This window comes from Python bivittatus, unplaced genomic scaffold (assembly GCF_059951505.1).
Source record: "Python bivittatus isolate LINGU-HERP-01145 unplaced genomic scaffold, Pbiv_v1 ctg000700_np1212, whole genome shotgun sequence".
Lineage (NCBI taxonomy): Eukaryota > Metazoa > Chordata > Lepidosauria > Squamata > Pythonidae > Python > Python bivittatus.
In genome coordinates, this window is record NW_028277098.1 from 44,395,576 (window position 1) to 44,412,463 (window position 16,888).

Sequence of the window (16,888 nt, forward strand, 5' to 3'; positions counted from 1 at the left end):
CACAACCAGTTGAGCAAACATAAAAACACACAAAGGAAAAGCTTGTTTTGGGAGATAATATGTAGCATCTAGTCAACTTTATTTGAGCTTGACAAGCTAAGTGGGGTAGGTTCTGGCTATACTTGGATGGGATACTAGGGCTATAGATTAGATTGGGAAGTTGGAAAAACATTCTGGAACGCTTTCATATTATTGCTAAGAAAATAACATGGATACATCCATGCAGTCACAAGGACGTGGGCTTCACTCAAGAGACACTATGACTAGTTTCACAAGTATTATAATATTGTAAATGCTTAGGCTTGGACGCACAATCACTTCAAATCCCTTGCGGATTTGGACATGCCCTGGAGAGAGACATCCTTTTTTAAAATAGAAAACTGCACAGCCCCTTGCCACATCACTTACTGAAATGTCACTCAAATTCAGAAGCTCCCATTGACTTGTGAAACATAGTAAAATATTCTACAAATTTCATAGGATTTTTTATTCTTAATCCCAAAAACACTTGAGAAAAAAATTAAGTATGTGATATTAGTACTGAACAATGGAATGTCATAGCAAATCTATCCCAGTTTCATGGTTTATTTGGGTGAGTGGATATGGATGTAATGATATGTGGTCTGAGTACCTTACCAACTCTTGTCTAGAAGTACTCTAAATCAGATTATGAGCACACAGAATTTATTTATTTCTAACAAAAATATTAACCAAACACCTCTCAGTTTAGGAATTATAAATATTCATCTTTCTGTACATACACTGAAATCAAAGTGAAGACAAGCATTTCAGTTTTCAAAGTTCAAAAAGGGATGTGGATGTCTCTTGAAGTGACCAGAAGGTGTGTGTGTGTTGTTTATGGACATTTCACTGTAACAGTGCATTCAGCAGGATTTACTGCCAGATAAAAGAGCAGAATCAGATCAGTAAATGTTACCTGCCATAACATCTTGTCAAAGTGGCAGGTTTATGTTGGTAATTACTGATGGCTGATTCCAACAGAGATAGTCTAGCTTAGCCTTTTCTTTAAATAAAATTTCACATTTCCTCCATACAGATACTAAAAGCCTTATAAAATACTGAATTACCTGTAGCACCCAGTGGGTGTCCTTTTGAAATCAAACCACCACTGGGATTTACAACCCATTTTCCACCATATGTTGTATCTCCCCTGTCAATCAGCTCACCAGCTCTTCCTTAAAAGAAAAAGAGGAAATTATTCATGCATATAATATCCCCCACTTCTTAAATTCAATCTTCTGAAGTCATAAAGGCTTCAGAACATAAAGGCATGACAGAAATACTTGTAGTAGTAGTAATAATAACAACGGTAGCAGCTGCAGTAACCCCATTATCTTACAATTTGTTTATTAGCTCATACTTCTGTTATTCACGTATTTTCTCTACACTAATAATTTAGATATTCTGTTAGAGGCTCTTCTCTAATGTCTTTCAGAGTGAAGACAGATGTTAAATAATTCTTTTGGCCTATCTAGTTTCCTTGATAATTCTTGCTTTGTTTCTTAAGTTTCCTCTTTGCTTGTCTTACTCTCATCTTAAACTTTTTAAAACACAACTTGTGGTCTTTTCTAATTGCAGACTTAATTGATAACTAATTATAACACACTGACATTCAGCACAACACAATTTTTTTAAAAAGATGTCACCCATTAGTATCCTAGAAGAATTAACATTACAACAGTAAAATTACTACCAAAACCTGTTTTAAGTTATACAGAGATGTGATAGGACACAATTTAGCAACCTTCACTGTATTAACTGAGGGCTGTTCTAATAGTAGATGATTATATATTCATGTGGCAAAGTCCCTTGCAGACAGAGAGGTGGGGAGCTGACTCATGAGTAACACCAACAAACCCTGGACTCCAAAGAGGTAGTAAACCTGCTGCAGTTCATTCTTCACAGACCTTTAAACATTCAGGGTCAGGGGTTGAAAACAAAACTGTCTCTTTGGAGTGTCAGCAGTCCAAACTAAGCATACAAAAGAAAAATTCTCAAACATAAAATATTCAAATCAAGGGAGGAAAATGGGGCGGGCAGCAGTAGCTTGAGGCTTGTTATCCTCCTTCACACCAGCAGACTCAAGGGGCACCCCAGCCTTAGCAAACAGGCAAATCCCTCCTTGTAAAGTCTCTGGCCCCTTCTTTTCCTCATGTAAGGAATTCCGATAGAAGCAACGGCTCTATTTAGTGCCTGACAAATGAGCCAGGTCCCAACCAGCCAACACAGACAGGTGGGGGAGTCTGTTTATACAGGCCTTTATAAGGGAATTTCCAGTGCTTTCTCTGCAGGCTTCTCTTTGTCACTGTGCTGTTGTTTTCCTTCACTTTTGTCTCAAATCCCCATTATCTGCTCTTTTCACAGAGCAGCTTTAAGCTTAACTAGCCCTGAGTCCACAGGCACTTACAGTCAGGAGCGGTGGCTTATTTACAAGGAGGCTGGTGTTTTCCCTTCACCACAATTCGTTCTCCAGCTTTTGGTTAAATGTGATATTAAAAGAGCAGAATGGTAATTCATTTAACAGGGACAGCACAACAATATCTGTGCAGTGATTTCTATTTTCTTAACTTCATATGGATAAATTCCTTCTGCTCTGGCTACATTGCTGCATTTCCCATTCAAAAATACTGAAGGTAAGTTCTATAGCTTGGCTAAGAACACTCTTTGACAGATGTACAGGCAACATTAAATAACTAGCTAGCACGTGTAAAGATTTTCTTGTTAGTCCCTTCCTATACAAGGACAGGCATTATTCTAAAGTCTTTTTCATGGTCTCTACCCAGTGACTTCAGCCTCATTTCAGATAGCACAACCCAACCCAATATCCTCACAATAGCACACTGTACAGGTGGTCCTTGTTTAGCAACTGCCATGTACAATGACTGTCTGCAGTTACAATTGTGGTGAAAAAGTAACTTTATGACCAATCCTTGCATTTACAACCTTTGCAAGTCTGTAAAGCAAAGAAAAGCTGAAGTAAGGTCATAAGCACAGTTAGTTTCACTTAGCGACCACTTCACTTAATGACCAAGTTACTGATCCCAATTGTGGTTGCTAAATGAGGACTACCTGTACTGGACTTTGAAGAGAATGATACAAAGTCCTGTAATTAAATCTATTCTTTCTAATACTTAAAGGCTAATACTGTCTTCAAAGGCAGTGCTAGCAAAGAAGGGCAGGCCTTTGTGCTCTTTTTACCTGGGTGGTGGTAGGAAGGCATCGGAGAGGGAGGAGGACAGCTTGGAAGCTTCTGGTAATTCCTCTTCCCTCCAGAGATCAGTTTTAAAGAGTTAAACGTGGAGTAAAGTGCACTTAATCGTGTGCTGGTTATGGCCAAGGTATCTAGTAGTTCTAATATTTAAGGAATACCTTCAAGACAGAGTCCCAGAGCTTCATATGTAATTAATTCATTAACAGAAAAACAGTCATGAAGTTCAATCACGTCCACATCTTCTGGTGTTAGGCCAGTTTTTGAAAAACAACATTTTGCAGCCTCCTTTGTCATATCATAACCAATCTATGAGCAACAAAATACAACCAGAATGCATTTTATTGAATAATGCTTCTGTTTTCTGAACTCCACTTAATTGTCCTGATGAATATAATGGCTTTTTTAAAAAAATTGTAAATTAAGGATATATATACATGCAACATTAATTAACCATTTGGAATATTATAACCACCGAAACATGGACAAATATGAATTGATTGTATTTAGACATTGCCCCAATCAAAAAGCACTATTTTCGAGAGACCACAGAATAAAATGAAATTATCAGAGATTAAGTATGCTGATGCACTTGAAGATCATGCATACTAAATGGACTGTTTACTGTACATATTCCCCAACACTTCATATGAATATATACATTTTCCAATGAACTTACATCAAAATGCAATGTATACATAAATAAATGCACTAAAAGCAACAGCAGCAAATTAAAAATATACATCCAGCTACTTCAAGACAATGTTCAAAGTGGAATACTTTTATTTTGAATTAAGCTACACTGTTATAAGTCCAGGGAAAAGGTTAATTTTAGACATGGCTGAAACAAAGTAGGACAGTCTGTCTACCAAGCATTCTACTAAATATATTCACTGAATTGTGAAAGTACGGAATTAGACTTCTTTAAAAGTAACAAGCAAATCATTTTACACCCATTCATTCTCACTCTCTTTATGATCCTTCCATATCCAACAAGAGGTGTTCTTTCAGCAATTCTGTATTCTTTAGTTAGATTTGGAGCATGGGTTTTAAATTGAATGCTCCTTGTTTCATAATCTTTTCCCCATGGATCTCCCATCCCATAATGTGTCCACTGCGGGTAACCTTTTTGCTTAGAAATCTCCTGTTCTTCATGGACATTTACCCGAGACAAGAGTCACAGCTCCAGAGCTTACTTGCATTTTTTTTCTCCTCCCTTCTTTTTCCTTTTAAAATATAACATGTTCTTTATTGTTAACTAGCAAGCAGGGGCTATTTTATCATTTCAGTTTGTGTATAGTCCTTAAACTATTTGAGATATTTCATAGGTATTAAATATTCATATAAGACACATGCTACTGTATAAATTAAAAGGTCAGGCTTGCCAATTTAATGCAGCTGTTTTCTTCAAATGAGCTTGGAAAGTCAGTCCGCATCTCTTGGGCCAAAATTTCAACAGCTCTCAGCTGCAATCCATTCTTCTTCACAAAGTCTTCACTAGCAAGGACTGCAGCTGCTGCACCATCCGACGTTGGGCTTAAAACAGACAACAACAATGATTATGGAGTGTTCCACTCACCGAACAATTTATTATGTGTAAAAAGGGACAGCAATACAGGGGCTACCACTCTGGATTTTACTTTAGGAGCTCTGCTGTTATCAACTCACTTCCAACAGCTTTACCATTTTTCAGGTTGGAGATCAAGTTGTGGATTTCTGAGGTCATGATGGGGCACCAGTAAGGGGGAGAATCACTAAGTGGGAGTTGAAGCACTGAGATGTTGGCTGCTAAATGTCTCACAAAAGTAGCTGACCAAAGTCTTGGCAGCAATTACATTTGCTACACCTGAGACCTGCCCAGGAGCTGGTTTATTGACCAAGCGCCAAAAGGCGATCAAACAAGCTGGCTTCAAGCCAGGACTTCCACTTCCAACTAAGGCATCACACAACATTAACTAAAACTGAAAAATATTCTAGCCATGCAAATATTTTCCCCTGAAATACTTAACAGTTTACAGTGACTGATGAGAATTCAACAAATACTTAAATTTATACCACTGAAAATCAATCTATCTATATCTATCTATCTATCTCACATTTATATAACCGCCCATCTCACACAAAGCGACTCTGGGCGGCATACAACAATTAAATAAAATAACAAATAGATAAAAACAATCATTACAAAAGATAAAGTGATTATTAAAATACAACATCATCAAAAAGTTTAAAAAATTTAAATTTTAAAATCTCAAATTATGAGATTTAAGACTGCTTAGTTAGTTGTAAGGCAATTACATAGTAGAGAGTTGCAATTAACATGTAAATGTGCTATTTTGTCTATTACTGTATAGGAAATGTGAAATTTCATGTACTGTATGTACAGTATGTATCACCATCATGTAACCACTTCTGTAACTTTTGAAGTGGCCATAAGTTAACACGTTTGGGTAAAACTCATAGATCAGTGGTTAATCACTGAAAGAAAGAAAGTCCTAAATTCAATCTCTAATTAAAAAGTAAAACAATAATTTCTAGCAAAAAGGAGATGCTCCACAGAAGCAGAAGAAAACAGCTAAGAGAAAAAAGCAGAAGCGAATAAGCTTTTTATAAAAGGAGAAATAGGGTCACAAAAGCACCATAGAGCTGGATTCTTACCAACACTGTAAGAGTGTCAAGAAGTCAAAAACCTTGCGAGAGTTTAAGACTTCATCTAAACTGTACTCCTTTTGAAACTGAGAATTTCTACAGAAAACAGGGAGAGAAAAAATGAAATCAGAACAGTTCAAAAACAGAGCGACTGTATTATTGCCTTTACTCTTCAAAAACATAAGAGCATCTTCACACAATAGGTTAAATCATCATATGACTTAGCAATGAACATCTCCTGCTGGTGCTTCTGCCAACTCCTTACACAAGTTTAGAAATTGCACCATTTCTGAAGTCTCATTTGAATAATGTAGTTGCATAAAACAGCTTTGCCGAGGTCAGTCCAAGCACTACTAGCATAATACTCTCCCTAATAACAGCAGAAGTTTTTGTTGCTTCCGCAGGAAGTACAAGAAAATGATGGTTCTCTTCTGTTGTGTATTCATGTTCAGAGTGATACTGGGTCTGCTCACCAGCTGTGCATTTAGAGATTATCGGTATCTGCCATTTATATCCTAATCCTTCATGATTTTATCTCTATAACCCTTCCTTTTTTGAGCATGGGAATTTTAAAAATCTATTGGCCACCTTTATGCCCCCCTCCCATTTTAAATAGCTTCGTTGCTTTCTTTCTAAAACACGCTTTTTTTTTTAGCCTGGATCCTAACACATATGTTATTTAAAATACTGTACTTACGGATTGTTCACTGAATGCTTATGATTCTTCCAGGCAATTTTTGCAAAGTGTTCAAGCTTTGTCCCTAAAATAAAAAAAAGTATGTAAACGTTTATTTCAAAGTCCTTAAAAATGCTGACTTCATAAGTTGGTTTAACTTGATTTAAACAAAAAACATGTTTCATGATCTCAGATGCTCAAAGACATCTCCTAGAAATTAGATAAGAACCATGTTTCAAGGATACACAGACGCCAAAGCAATTCACAGAATTCCAGCAGATTGTATACTGCAGCAAAGCTGCGCCCCTTAGAAATCAGTATTTTGGGCACAAAGATCTTCATGGTGATCCGGCACATCAGTAACATTCTACGAAATGTCTTCATTGTGTCTTCTTTCGAACAGTAATATTTTTGACATACCATATTTCTCCATGTGTTCTTTGCCAGCATTTCCAAAAAACTGTGGAGCAACTGGGACTGCTTTCATGCCATATTTATTTATAATAATTTCCAAATGCTTGTCTAACGGATTTGTTCTGTCATCTGACTGAAAGAGACAAATATATATTATGCAACCTGTAAGACTCTTATACTGAGCACATATAAAAAGGATAAGATATTGTTAAAGTTCTCTCGTTGGTTATCAGCCATATAGTCTTATCAGTTTGCATCATTTTATTTGCATCTGAACCAGACATATAGGCAAGCAGACATATCCAACAATTTATAAAAATCAAATGTATTAATTTTCTGCTGCAAAGTCAAGTACCTAACTTATAAGTGAGCCCAATTTATAATGTTCATTTTCAGGTAAGAGTCTAGACTTCATCATGTCAGGAGTTTCAAAGAAACAATAAATATCCATAACATACATATGAAAAACCAAAATGCTGCTATATAATGGAGCCAAGCGCAAATCAACGTACACGTACGTTGGGCAAAGCTAACAACAGAATAATACAAATGGCTCAGTAAGGAGAAGGTCTTTCATAAAACCAGATAAATCTATAAGCCAGAACATCAAAATAATACGCACAATTATTTTTCACTTGACTTTACCGCCATTCTCTAATTCTTGTTCTTGAGTGTCTTGATTTAGGTTTACATTTTTATCTTAATGTATTCTGCCCTGTATTTTCCCTACTTTCATATCCACACTGATCACTCAGGGCAGCTGTTGCACAGTAAACCCTTTCTGAAGGTGATGTAATAAATATGAGGCTTTGAACAGGCGGCTTAGATTCAGAAATGTCTCTGGAAAGGAGCAGTCAGAAAGTAAAAAGGACCCTTGGAATGAATGCTCAGAGTCATAAGACCTGCTTGGGGGAAAGAGTGAGTCTCATCCTATTCATTTTAGTCCTAAAAAGCTTAAAATAGCTCTTTTAGAAAAAGAAAAAAGTGAACAAACCTTAATATGTATATATGCTGGTGAATACCTAGCTGTGACAAACATACCCTCAGGGACACCCCTGGCTGATCAGTCAGATCATATCAGCTTTATGAAGGCTCCTGATTGTGGGCCAGCCCAGTCAAGAGTTGGCTCCCCAGGTCAAATACTTAAGACATTAATTTTCTCTTTTTTCACCAAGTCTTTATCCTTTCAGGATGCCTCTTTCATTTTGTGGGCCAAAGCAAATCACAAGGTGCTCCAGCCTTTGTGCTAGCTCTGTAACTGCAGTTTATAGAGCACTTTGGCATTCAACCCCACATTCTTAGCCAAACAGAGATCAGTGGCACACAGTTCCATTGCTTTGTCTCCTCCCAGCCCCAATTTCCCAATCCTTTCAGAGAAACCCAGATACAAACTGTAAGCCTTGAGAGAAACCCCAGACCACTGCTTTCCTGGAAGCCTTGATGACCCCAACGAAGTAGGATTCCAGTAGATCAGAAAAAAATTGCCTTCTTCCCTCTGCCCCCTTCAGCTAGAGCCACAGCTTCCTTCTGCTCCAAAAGGCCAGGCCTCTGTGCCATTTGCCTGGAGGACCAACTAGGACTGCCAAGAAAGAACTGAAAGGAATCTTTCTCAAGAATTACACTACTAAGCACAGTAGAACATAAGGTCTAACCAAAGAAGGACAGGAAAGGAGTTCCAGAGCTTTGAAGTGTTGGAGAAGTATCCATTTATTTCATGAACTTGAACCAGGCTACCTTTGCTCTCCATCTATTGTGTGGCCCCCTAAGTGGCCCAACAGCCCCCTTAGGAGATAAAATCTTCTGAACCAGTTCTGGGTGGATTATTTCTTCAAATACCAACCATTCCATATTTCCACCCCAGTCCCTTTAAAATGAGTATTTGTATGTGCTTGTTTCTTTGCATTTGTATTTGGAATATCACACCAAATTACGAATTTCCCCCAGCCAAAATAATTCAAATATATTTTTGCTAGTTGGATTCTGTGTGTTTTCTATGTGTCAGTAAGAACTCTTTTAATTGGAAGAGATAGTTCCATGTGCAGTAAACAGGTTTAATTCACCAAAACACACTTTTGCTTAAATTCTTCTGATTTGGGGCTTAACAATCCCTTACTGAATAAGAGGTTTCAGGTTTGAACCATGCTTCTGAGTACAGTTGGTATCAGAGCTTACATCAATTATAAAGAAGGAAATGGGAACTTCAGTTCTGGAAGAGGAAGGAAAAATGGGGTAAGGCAGAAATACTATTAGAAGCTAATTTAATTTTACTGCTGCAGGCAAATCCCACTGTGGAGTAAGCAAGCATCAAGTCAGGCTTTCAGGGCGCACTGAAGACATAGTGACCTTTGGTTCGAGGCCAGCATAATATAGCCAGAGAGAAAGGTAGCAGAAGAGAGCGTGGATTTATAAATGGACAACATCAGCTAGTTAGGAGAAACTTGCTTTAGGAGTAGTGGAATCTTTATCCTATTTGTGATATGGAGAGAGACAAACATCCTCAATATACTGTTGATGCACCTGTATGTCCCCAACCATATATTCCATGACTACTCTGCAAAAAACATGTAGGTGGGGTGTCCATGGCAGATGGTGGGGGGAGTGAAAAAAGTCAAGACAGCAGGCATGTCTGCAATGCACATAAAAAGGGGCACGGTTGCAACTGCCATCTTGATAGTTTTGATCCTTCTTCCCGCAGATGACCCTCCCTACAAGAACTGGGAGTGTTGGTGATAGGTGACTTTACATTTTTCCAGCAATCATAAGTAACACTTTGAATGCTGGGGAAATGCATTTCTCTTACAATTGATGTGACTTCCATGGATGCCACAGATTGCACTTCCATGGATGCCACAGATTGCACAAGGGGGACAGGAATGGGGGGGGGGGGAGATCTATATCCTTTCTGTTAGTCTAGTAATAGATAAGTACCCCAGCAAAAGTATCTTTTCATTTTCTAATCAATGCTTAAAAATTGTCTTCTCTAGTTAAGAAATTATAGCTATGACATCATTTGCTAAATAGTGGAGACAGAGAGATGAAACACTCTCATCCATCTTTCAAATGTGCCAAACTAAACAGAACTTTCTTTTCCTACTTAACAAAGACCGGAACACTTACTTGAGATGTTGAAATGGGCCCTCTTGTCATCTTTTCAAATCCAAGAGCCAGTACACAGTCAGCCAAACCTTAAATATAAAAATTATTGGATAACTATGCTTTAAGTTTTAATAAAGAGGTGAACAAAAGTTAGATCTACAGTATTGGTAGCTCTCTAAATAATTTGGAGATTATAGGCAAGGATTAGTCACTCTTTTCTTTCTCTTCTGCCTAAAATTTAATTGCAGAAAAAAAAAGCTTGGGATGACCAGGAGTGGATTTTTGTGCAGAAGGATTTGGAGTTCCATTCATTGTGTCCCCTCAAAACAAATTCAAGGCAGATAATTATGTGTATTAAGTTTCTGCTGTAGGAAGACAATATGACATCTGTGCTAAAATCTCTCTTAAACAGCTGGGCGCCTTACTGATTTTCAGTTTAAAGCAAAAGTCTGGTTTCCAGCTAACCATCTTTTTAATTCCCTTGAATGCCTCCAGGTCCAAACTGGAGCAAGACATATTCTTAGAAATAAAGATGAGTAACAGTCAGAAACCAGGCCTTTGCTTGAAAGCTCCTATTAACCTCAGTTCCCGTGCATGAAACTGCCATTGAGAGCTATGCAGAAATGAAGGCAGGGGCCAACCCTGGGAAAACAATCCAGTAGACCAAGGGAGGGATTGCACAGGCCTGCATGGAAACCCTGAGGGAAGAGAAAATGTAAACCTATAGGTTCTGTTGCACGTGCATGGGAAAGTATATCAGTTGGGGAGGAAATAAAGGAGTGAGGTTAGAAGCTGTGATGTTCTGAGAGCATACAGAATAAAAAGAGGACAATTTTGAAGAACAGATCACAGGAACAAAGGGATAGGCTTGTGGCCTGTGATTCAGCCCCATCTGTGTCTCATTTTTAGCCTCACTGTTCTGTGAAATGGGTGTTTCATGAATAGCCATGTCCAGTCATTTTGGGATGGCACCTGCAAGACGTTTCAAATCTCCATTAGCCCCGAAATGTTGGATGATTTCTCAGCTTGGTAGATCTCAGGGCTCTAGTAATAAACAAAACAGATCCCACAAGCGTGAAATCTACAGACCAGGGTAGGTAGGTTTGGGTGGCTAGGGGCATGCTTAGCATTTAGGGGAAGCCTCAAAACCACTGGGCAGGATAATGATATGAACTGAGTACCATATATACTCACGCATAAGCCCATCTTCAGATAAGTCAACCCTCGAATTTTTAACCAAAATACCATGAAAAGTATGCTGCCCACAGATAAGCTGACCCACATTTTTCATGGTATTTTGGTTAAAAAATCGAGGGTCTGCTTAACTGCAGATGAGCTTATACGTGAGTATATACGGGATATATGGGTATTTTTAAAAAGTATTACTGTATTTAGTTGCAGATAAGCCCATCCACAGATAAGCCAAACCCAATTTTGGCACCTAAAATTCTCAGTTTATCTGCAAGTATATATAGGATATCTTTATTACATACATGAATGTTGACTGAAACCAAAATTGTTAATATTTTTCCTCTTGGCTTTTGTATTTGAATATTATTGAAAATCTGTGGGGAGATTTCAAATATGCAGTATATGCAAGGAGATCTGAGATTATTTCTAAGCTGGATAAGCTCTGCAAGGAAGAGAGGGAAAAAATTCCAAAAGTAAGAATGGAAAGACTGGCTACAGGAAACATTTAGAAGCTGTTATTTCTGCCAAAGGAGGTGTTACAAAGTACTGACTGAAAGGGTATCCAAACTTTTACACAAGCCATATTCACTGTTCTCTTATTCTGCATCTGTAAATGATTGTACACGAATAGTAAGTATGCATACTTAAAGAAAGATGTCATGTTTAATTTAATGTTTAATTCAGTACACCTTAGAGGATGTGTCAGCTTCTGTTCTGAGCAGGGGTCAAATGCAACTGTATTTGGTGGGGATCAGGAAATATAACTTACCTCCTCGTATTGCTTGTCCTGCCAGGAACAAAGCTGTTGAACCAGTAGCACAATTGTTGTTAACGTTTATAATAGGGATACCTGTTAGACCCAAATTCTGATAAATAGCCCTCTGACCGCAAGTTGAGTCACCTTTAGATTAAAAAAAAAAGTTTTGATAAAATACCATCATATTTTCTAGCCTCTTTCTAAAATTGCTAAATTTCTTCATGTTGACCTGTAAAGTGGTTCACTAATTTTTGGTTTGACATGATGCTGGAATCCAGCCATTGTGGTTTGCCAGGATTATTACTTAGCAAGTCGTATAAATCCAACCTCCTGTGATTTATTCTACTGTGGTTGCCATGGCTTAGTGTGAGGTCTGAACTAGTCAGGTGCCTTCTGGTGGAGTTATCCTTTGGGGGAGATGGGTGGCATATAAATTTAATAATAAATAAATAAATAAATAAATAAATAAATAAAAAAATAAAAAAAACCAAGAAGGTCCTTATCCAAAACTGTAGAGAAACATTCAGACTCTGTTATAGGTAGATAAAAACTGATACATTCAATGTCACAATTTATCTGTGACACTGAATGTATCAGTGACACTGAATGTATCAGTTTTTCAAGTATATTTTCTTCAGTAAATTTTTAATCATGCAACAGTAAAATTCAAGCCTGCAGGGTTAAATCAACTTGCCTGCAAAAAACACTGCAATAAAAATGGCTTCTCTTTCATTATCTATTTTGCAATCAAACATAAAGATGGAAAGGTTGTCAACAATTCTAGCACTATAGAGAGCTTGATCTGCAACTTGGTGAAAGACACAAACATTTCTCCTTGTGCTGCGAGTCTCACAGTAGTTCAAATGTTGCTTTGCCTCTTACACTTGAATTTGTTAGAATATTTATAAATACATCATAAATTTTGCTTCAAGGTGAAGGACAGAAGCTTAAAAGCTCTGGGGGAGATGGGCGGCATATTAAATAAATAAATACATCAATCAATCAATAAATGGGTAAAGAAGAACCAGGGTGAAACTTGGGCTTTACTAAGACCTTCACTTACCATATACATAGCCCACACATGCTTGCTCTACAGATGAGTATGGAATGCCTGCATCAGCAAGAGCCTTTTGACCTGAATAAGATTAAAAAACATCTTGATTGGAAACTTACTATATATCCTGAATAGATAGTTGAGCTGTGTATAGGAGGCCAGATTTCAAAAGTTAAGAATGTGCAAACACACTTTCCCACTCTTTGGCAGATTAAATAAACTGCTAGTTTCAAAATTTTGGGTCAGGTCAAACAAGGTATCTGGTGTCACCATAACTTTTGGTATATCTGGATAGAGTACCCATCATGCAGGAGCAATGTTTCCATGCTGCGATCATAAAAACTGCTACCAATTACTGAAACAGCTGTATCTTTAGGATGGTGCTTTGGTGAGTGGTAGCAATCTAGCTGATCTCCACTGATCTTGCTGAGAGGGAGTCAGTTAATCCTTGGATGGAAAATCATTTGGGAATTTTAGGACTGTTGACTAGACTAGAAAGTTAGAAAAGCATCATGGAAGTAGGCACTAGCAAATCACTTCCATTGTAGAAGAAAAGTACATGAATGCAGTCACTAACAATCAAGCTCAACATCATCTTTTTTATATCTGTATAACATTTATATTAACAGAAGCTTGCTCTGTTCAAATGTTGGGACTGTTACATGGACATATCACAGAGCGGCAAAAGGTGATTAATCCTCTGTCTTTAAAAGGCAAGCATTTAAGCTTAGCACACCACCACCACCTGTTTTTCATCCCAGAAACGCTGTCTAGGGAACCGCCAGATAAGAGACAGCATAGTGCGCAGATAGTGGGTGGGGCAAGAGGCTCAGAGGAGACCCTCCCTAATTTCCTGGGGTGTAAAGGAGACGGGGAGAATTGTACTTTCAGACTTGCAAGATTCTGTTAATGTAGCCTTACACTAAAGTGCCCCCACTGTGCCCAAGATTTTAAATATAATAGCCAGTATGTTACCTGCTTCCTTTACCATGTCTGGATAATCAAAATTTTCACGGTGGCCAGGCTTTTCAAACTGTTAGAAAGAAAGCAAATGTTGAAGAGATGCTTGTGATTGAAAAAGGCCTTCAGATCTCATTTATCATTAGATTTTTATCCTGCCTTTTTTATATATAACTCAAGGTGGCGAACATACCTAATATCCCTTCCTCCTCCTATTTTTCCCACAACCACCACCCTGTGAAACAGGTTGGGCTGAGAGAGAGCGACTAGCCCACAGTCACCCAACTGGCTTTCATGCCTAAGGGAGGCCTACAATTTACAGTCTCCTGGTTTCTAGGCCAGCACCTTAACCACTACACTACACTGACCATATTTTCTTGGAAAAAATAATGGACCAACCTGAAAAAGGACCAAATCTGAAAGAGGTTCATAAGGATAAACAAATTTAATTGTTTATTTTTATAACTTTCTTTACAGAGGAAAATTCAAGAGCAAAACAAGAAAATAATTAAACACATCCAAAGGACAGCTTTCTGAAATAAAGGACTGTCCTTTATAATAAAGGATGTATGGTCACTCTACACTACACCAAACTGACACTCTCTCTCTCTCTCTCTCCAGCTATCTTGAACACAGACTACAAAGGTCTTGTTAATATGGATCAGTCCATAACTCCTAGGCAACATGGATTAAGAAACTGAAACTAGTGGGCATCAGGTCGGAGAAGGCTAATCTTGCACTGCTGAACAGCCCTTAAAGATCACAGCTTCCCCAGGTTATGCAATACATTAAATATTAACATGGAGAGCCCTGAGTGCAGCAGAAGAGATAGCATCAAAACGCACAGCAACATGTCTATTTGACTAACTTCAGTCTCCCTCTGTACTACAGGAACAAGCTAGACTTTACTTGCAGAGCTCTTGTTGGAAATGATTAAACAACATGATGTGAAGGACTCTTCAAGGGAACAAAATCATAAACTTTTATAATAGCTTTTATAATAGCTTGGGACCTCCACAGAAGTGCAGCTTCCCAGTCCCGAAGTGATCTTGCAGGGGGATCCAGTTATATTCAAGTTATTTAAAAAAATCCAACAGGGCACAGACATCTGCCCAAAAGATGCTAAATAAAACTCCAGAAACTGCCCCACCCCCATGCCAGAACAGGTACAGTAAACTCGATCGCTGGGTGCTTGGAGCAGCCACCGCCCTCTCATTTTAATCTACCTCACAGAGCTGTTGTCTAAGAATAAAACCGTAAACAATTATCAGAAAAGAAGCCACAATGAAGTGAGAGGGATTTACTTTTGTGTAAAGACGGAGCCAGTCTGGGGTAATGGTTAAGGTACCAGGCTAGAAACTGAGAGACTGTGAGTGCTAATCCCGCCTTAGGCAAGAAGCCAACTGGGTGATTTTACGCCAATCCCCCTCTCTCAGCCCTAGGAAGAAGGCAATGGCAAGCCACTTCCGAATCTTGCCAAGAAAACTACGGGGACTAGTCCAGGCGCGCGCGTGCGCACACACGTACTGCGAAGCCGAGGGGTGGGGAGGCTGGACCGCGTCTCTTGGGGAAATGTTGGGCTGACCGAGTGACCAATGGGTAAAACCCGCTGAGAAAGGGAGAGTGGTAGCGCCCTCTTTCCCATTTTCCCACGCCAATTGCACCAATCCTTTGAAGCGGCTTGCTCTGCTTTCCAGACGTGGCCGCGGATGATGGCAATTGTAGTCCCACCGTGGAACCCACAACACACTCCAAAGTATCCCGGCCCAGTCCAGTTACCTTGGTCATGCCCACTCCGACAACAAAAACCCTTTTCCCTACGCGGATCGGGGCCATGTTGCTGCTGCTGGCGCCCTGGACTGCGCGGCCGTAGCACCACAAATACGGGAATGAAACGCACAGTCTGCCCCGGTTTTCCTCCCGCGCGAGCTTTTGACAACACTCCAAGGTCGAAAGAAGGGGCGGTGCCGGGTCTCATTCCCTGGGCCGCCCTCTTAAAGCGGTAGCGTCAGTCCTTAGTCCTCCGCAAATCAGCCTAAATTCATGAGTCGGAAATATAGGCGGAGCGTGCCTATCCCCGAGTAATCTGGAATGCCTCAGAGCCCCCGATTTCATTAAAATAAGAGCTAGTATCTACCCTGCAAAGAGCAGAGGTTAAAGCAAAACGTGCATTCGCTTTTGGTTTTTATTCAGGAAACTGATACAGCCGCCCATCTCCCAAAAAGTGACTGAGTGCCTTACAAGCATAGTCACAATTAAAACTATATAACAATTCAAGAAACATCAAACATAAATAAAAACAAAAATAAAAAATAAAGACACGTCCATATTGTTTTTAATCACTGCTTCTCATTTTCATTGTTTTAGAGCTGAACTGTCTCCTCAATGATGGACATATAATCTAGAGAAGGATCTGGTTTTTTTCCCCATTTTTCCTTGGTGAAAAACGGTAATTGCCACAATGAACAAAAAAGCAGTGGATGAGAAATCCGACCTAGAACGCCAAAAAGAAAAGGAGAAAAAGGCAGGTATTTAAATGTACTATACTATTCATCGGGTTTTTAAAATGATGATGTCTCGGCTTTTAAGCGTTTAAAAAAGCTTATCCTGCCAATGAATCTCAAGGCCAACATTGCTTTACACCCGTGTTTCTCAAACTGGGCAACTTTAAAGTGGACTTCCACTCCTAGAACTCCCCAGCCAGCTATTTCTGCATTGTCACCAAGAAATGTATATGGACGTGCCCGTAAAATCAGTGGCAGCCGCCTTCAACTCCAAGGGACCTTTTATTCTATTTTTTAAATAAAAGAGATTTCGTGGTCAAAAGGGGGCGCCACTACCTTTTCCTAAAGCTGGGCTGTA

At 38.9% G+C, this 16,888-nt stretch overlaps 1 protein-coding gene across 1 annotated transcript in view; it reads right to left on the bottom strand.

Annotated features, from left to right (window-relative positions):
• Positions 1-15,977, bottom strand: part of SCP2 (sterol carrier protein 2) — a 30,737-nt gene extending 14,760 nt beyond the window's left edge. Inside the window, exons 1-11 of the mRNA XM_007430903.3 lie at positions 15,806-15,977; positions 14,042-14,099; positions 13,076-13,147; positions 12,025-12,156; positions 10,086-10,153; positions 6,975-7,101; positions 6,576-6,639; positions 5,888-5,974; positions 4,615-4,765; positions 3,391-3,538; positions 1,089-1,196 (exon numbers count right to left, since the gene is read on the bottom strand). Of these exons, the coding sequence (XP_007430965.1) occupies positions 1,089-1,196; positions 3,391-3,538; positions 4,615-4,765; positions 5,888-5,974; positions 6,576-6,639; positions 6,975-7,101; positions 10,086-10,153; positions 12,025-12,156; positions 13,076-13,147; positions 14,042-14,099; positions 15,806-15,862 (1,072 nt within the window). The 5' untranslated portion in view covers positions 15,863-15,977. The remainder of the gene's footprint in view (positions 1-1,088; positions 1,197-3,390; positions 3,539-4,614; positions 4,766-5,887; positions 5,975-6,575; positions 6,640-6,974; positions 7,102-10,085; positions 10,154-12,024; positions 12,157-13,075; positions 13,148-14,041; positions 14,100-15,805) is intronic.
• Between the last annotated feature and the right edge of the window lie 911 nt (positions 15,978-16,888).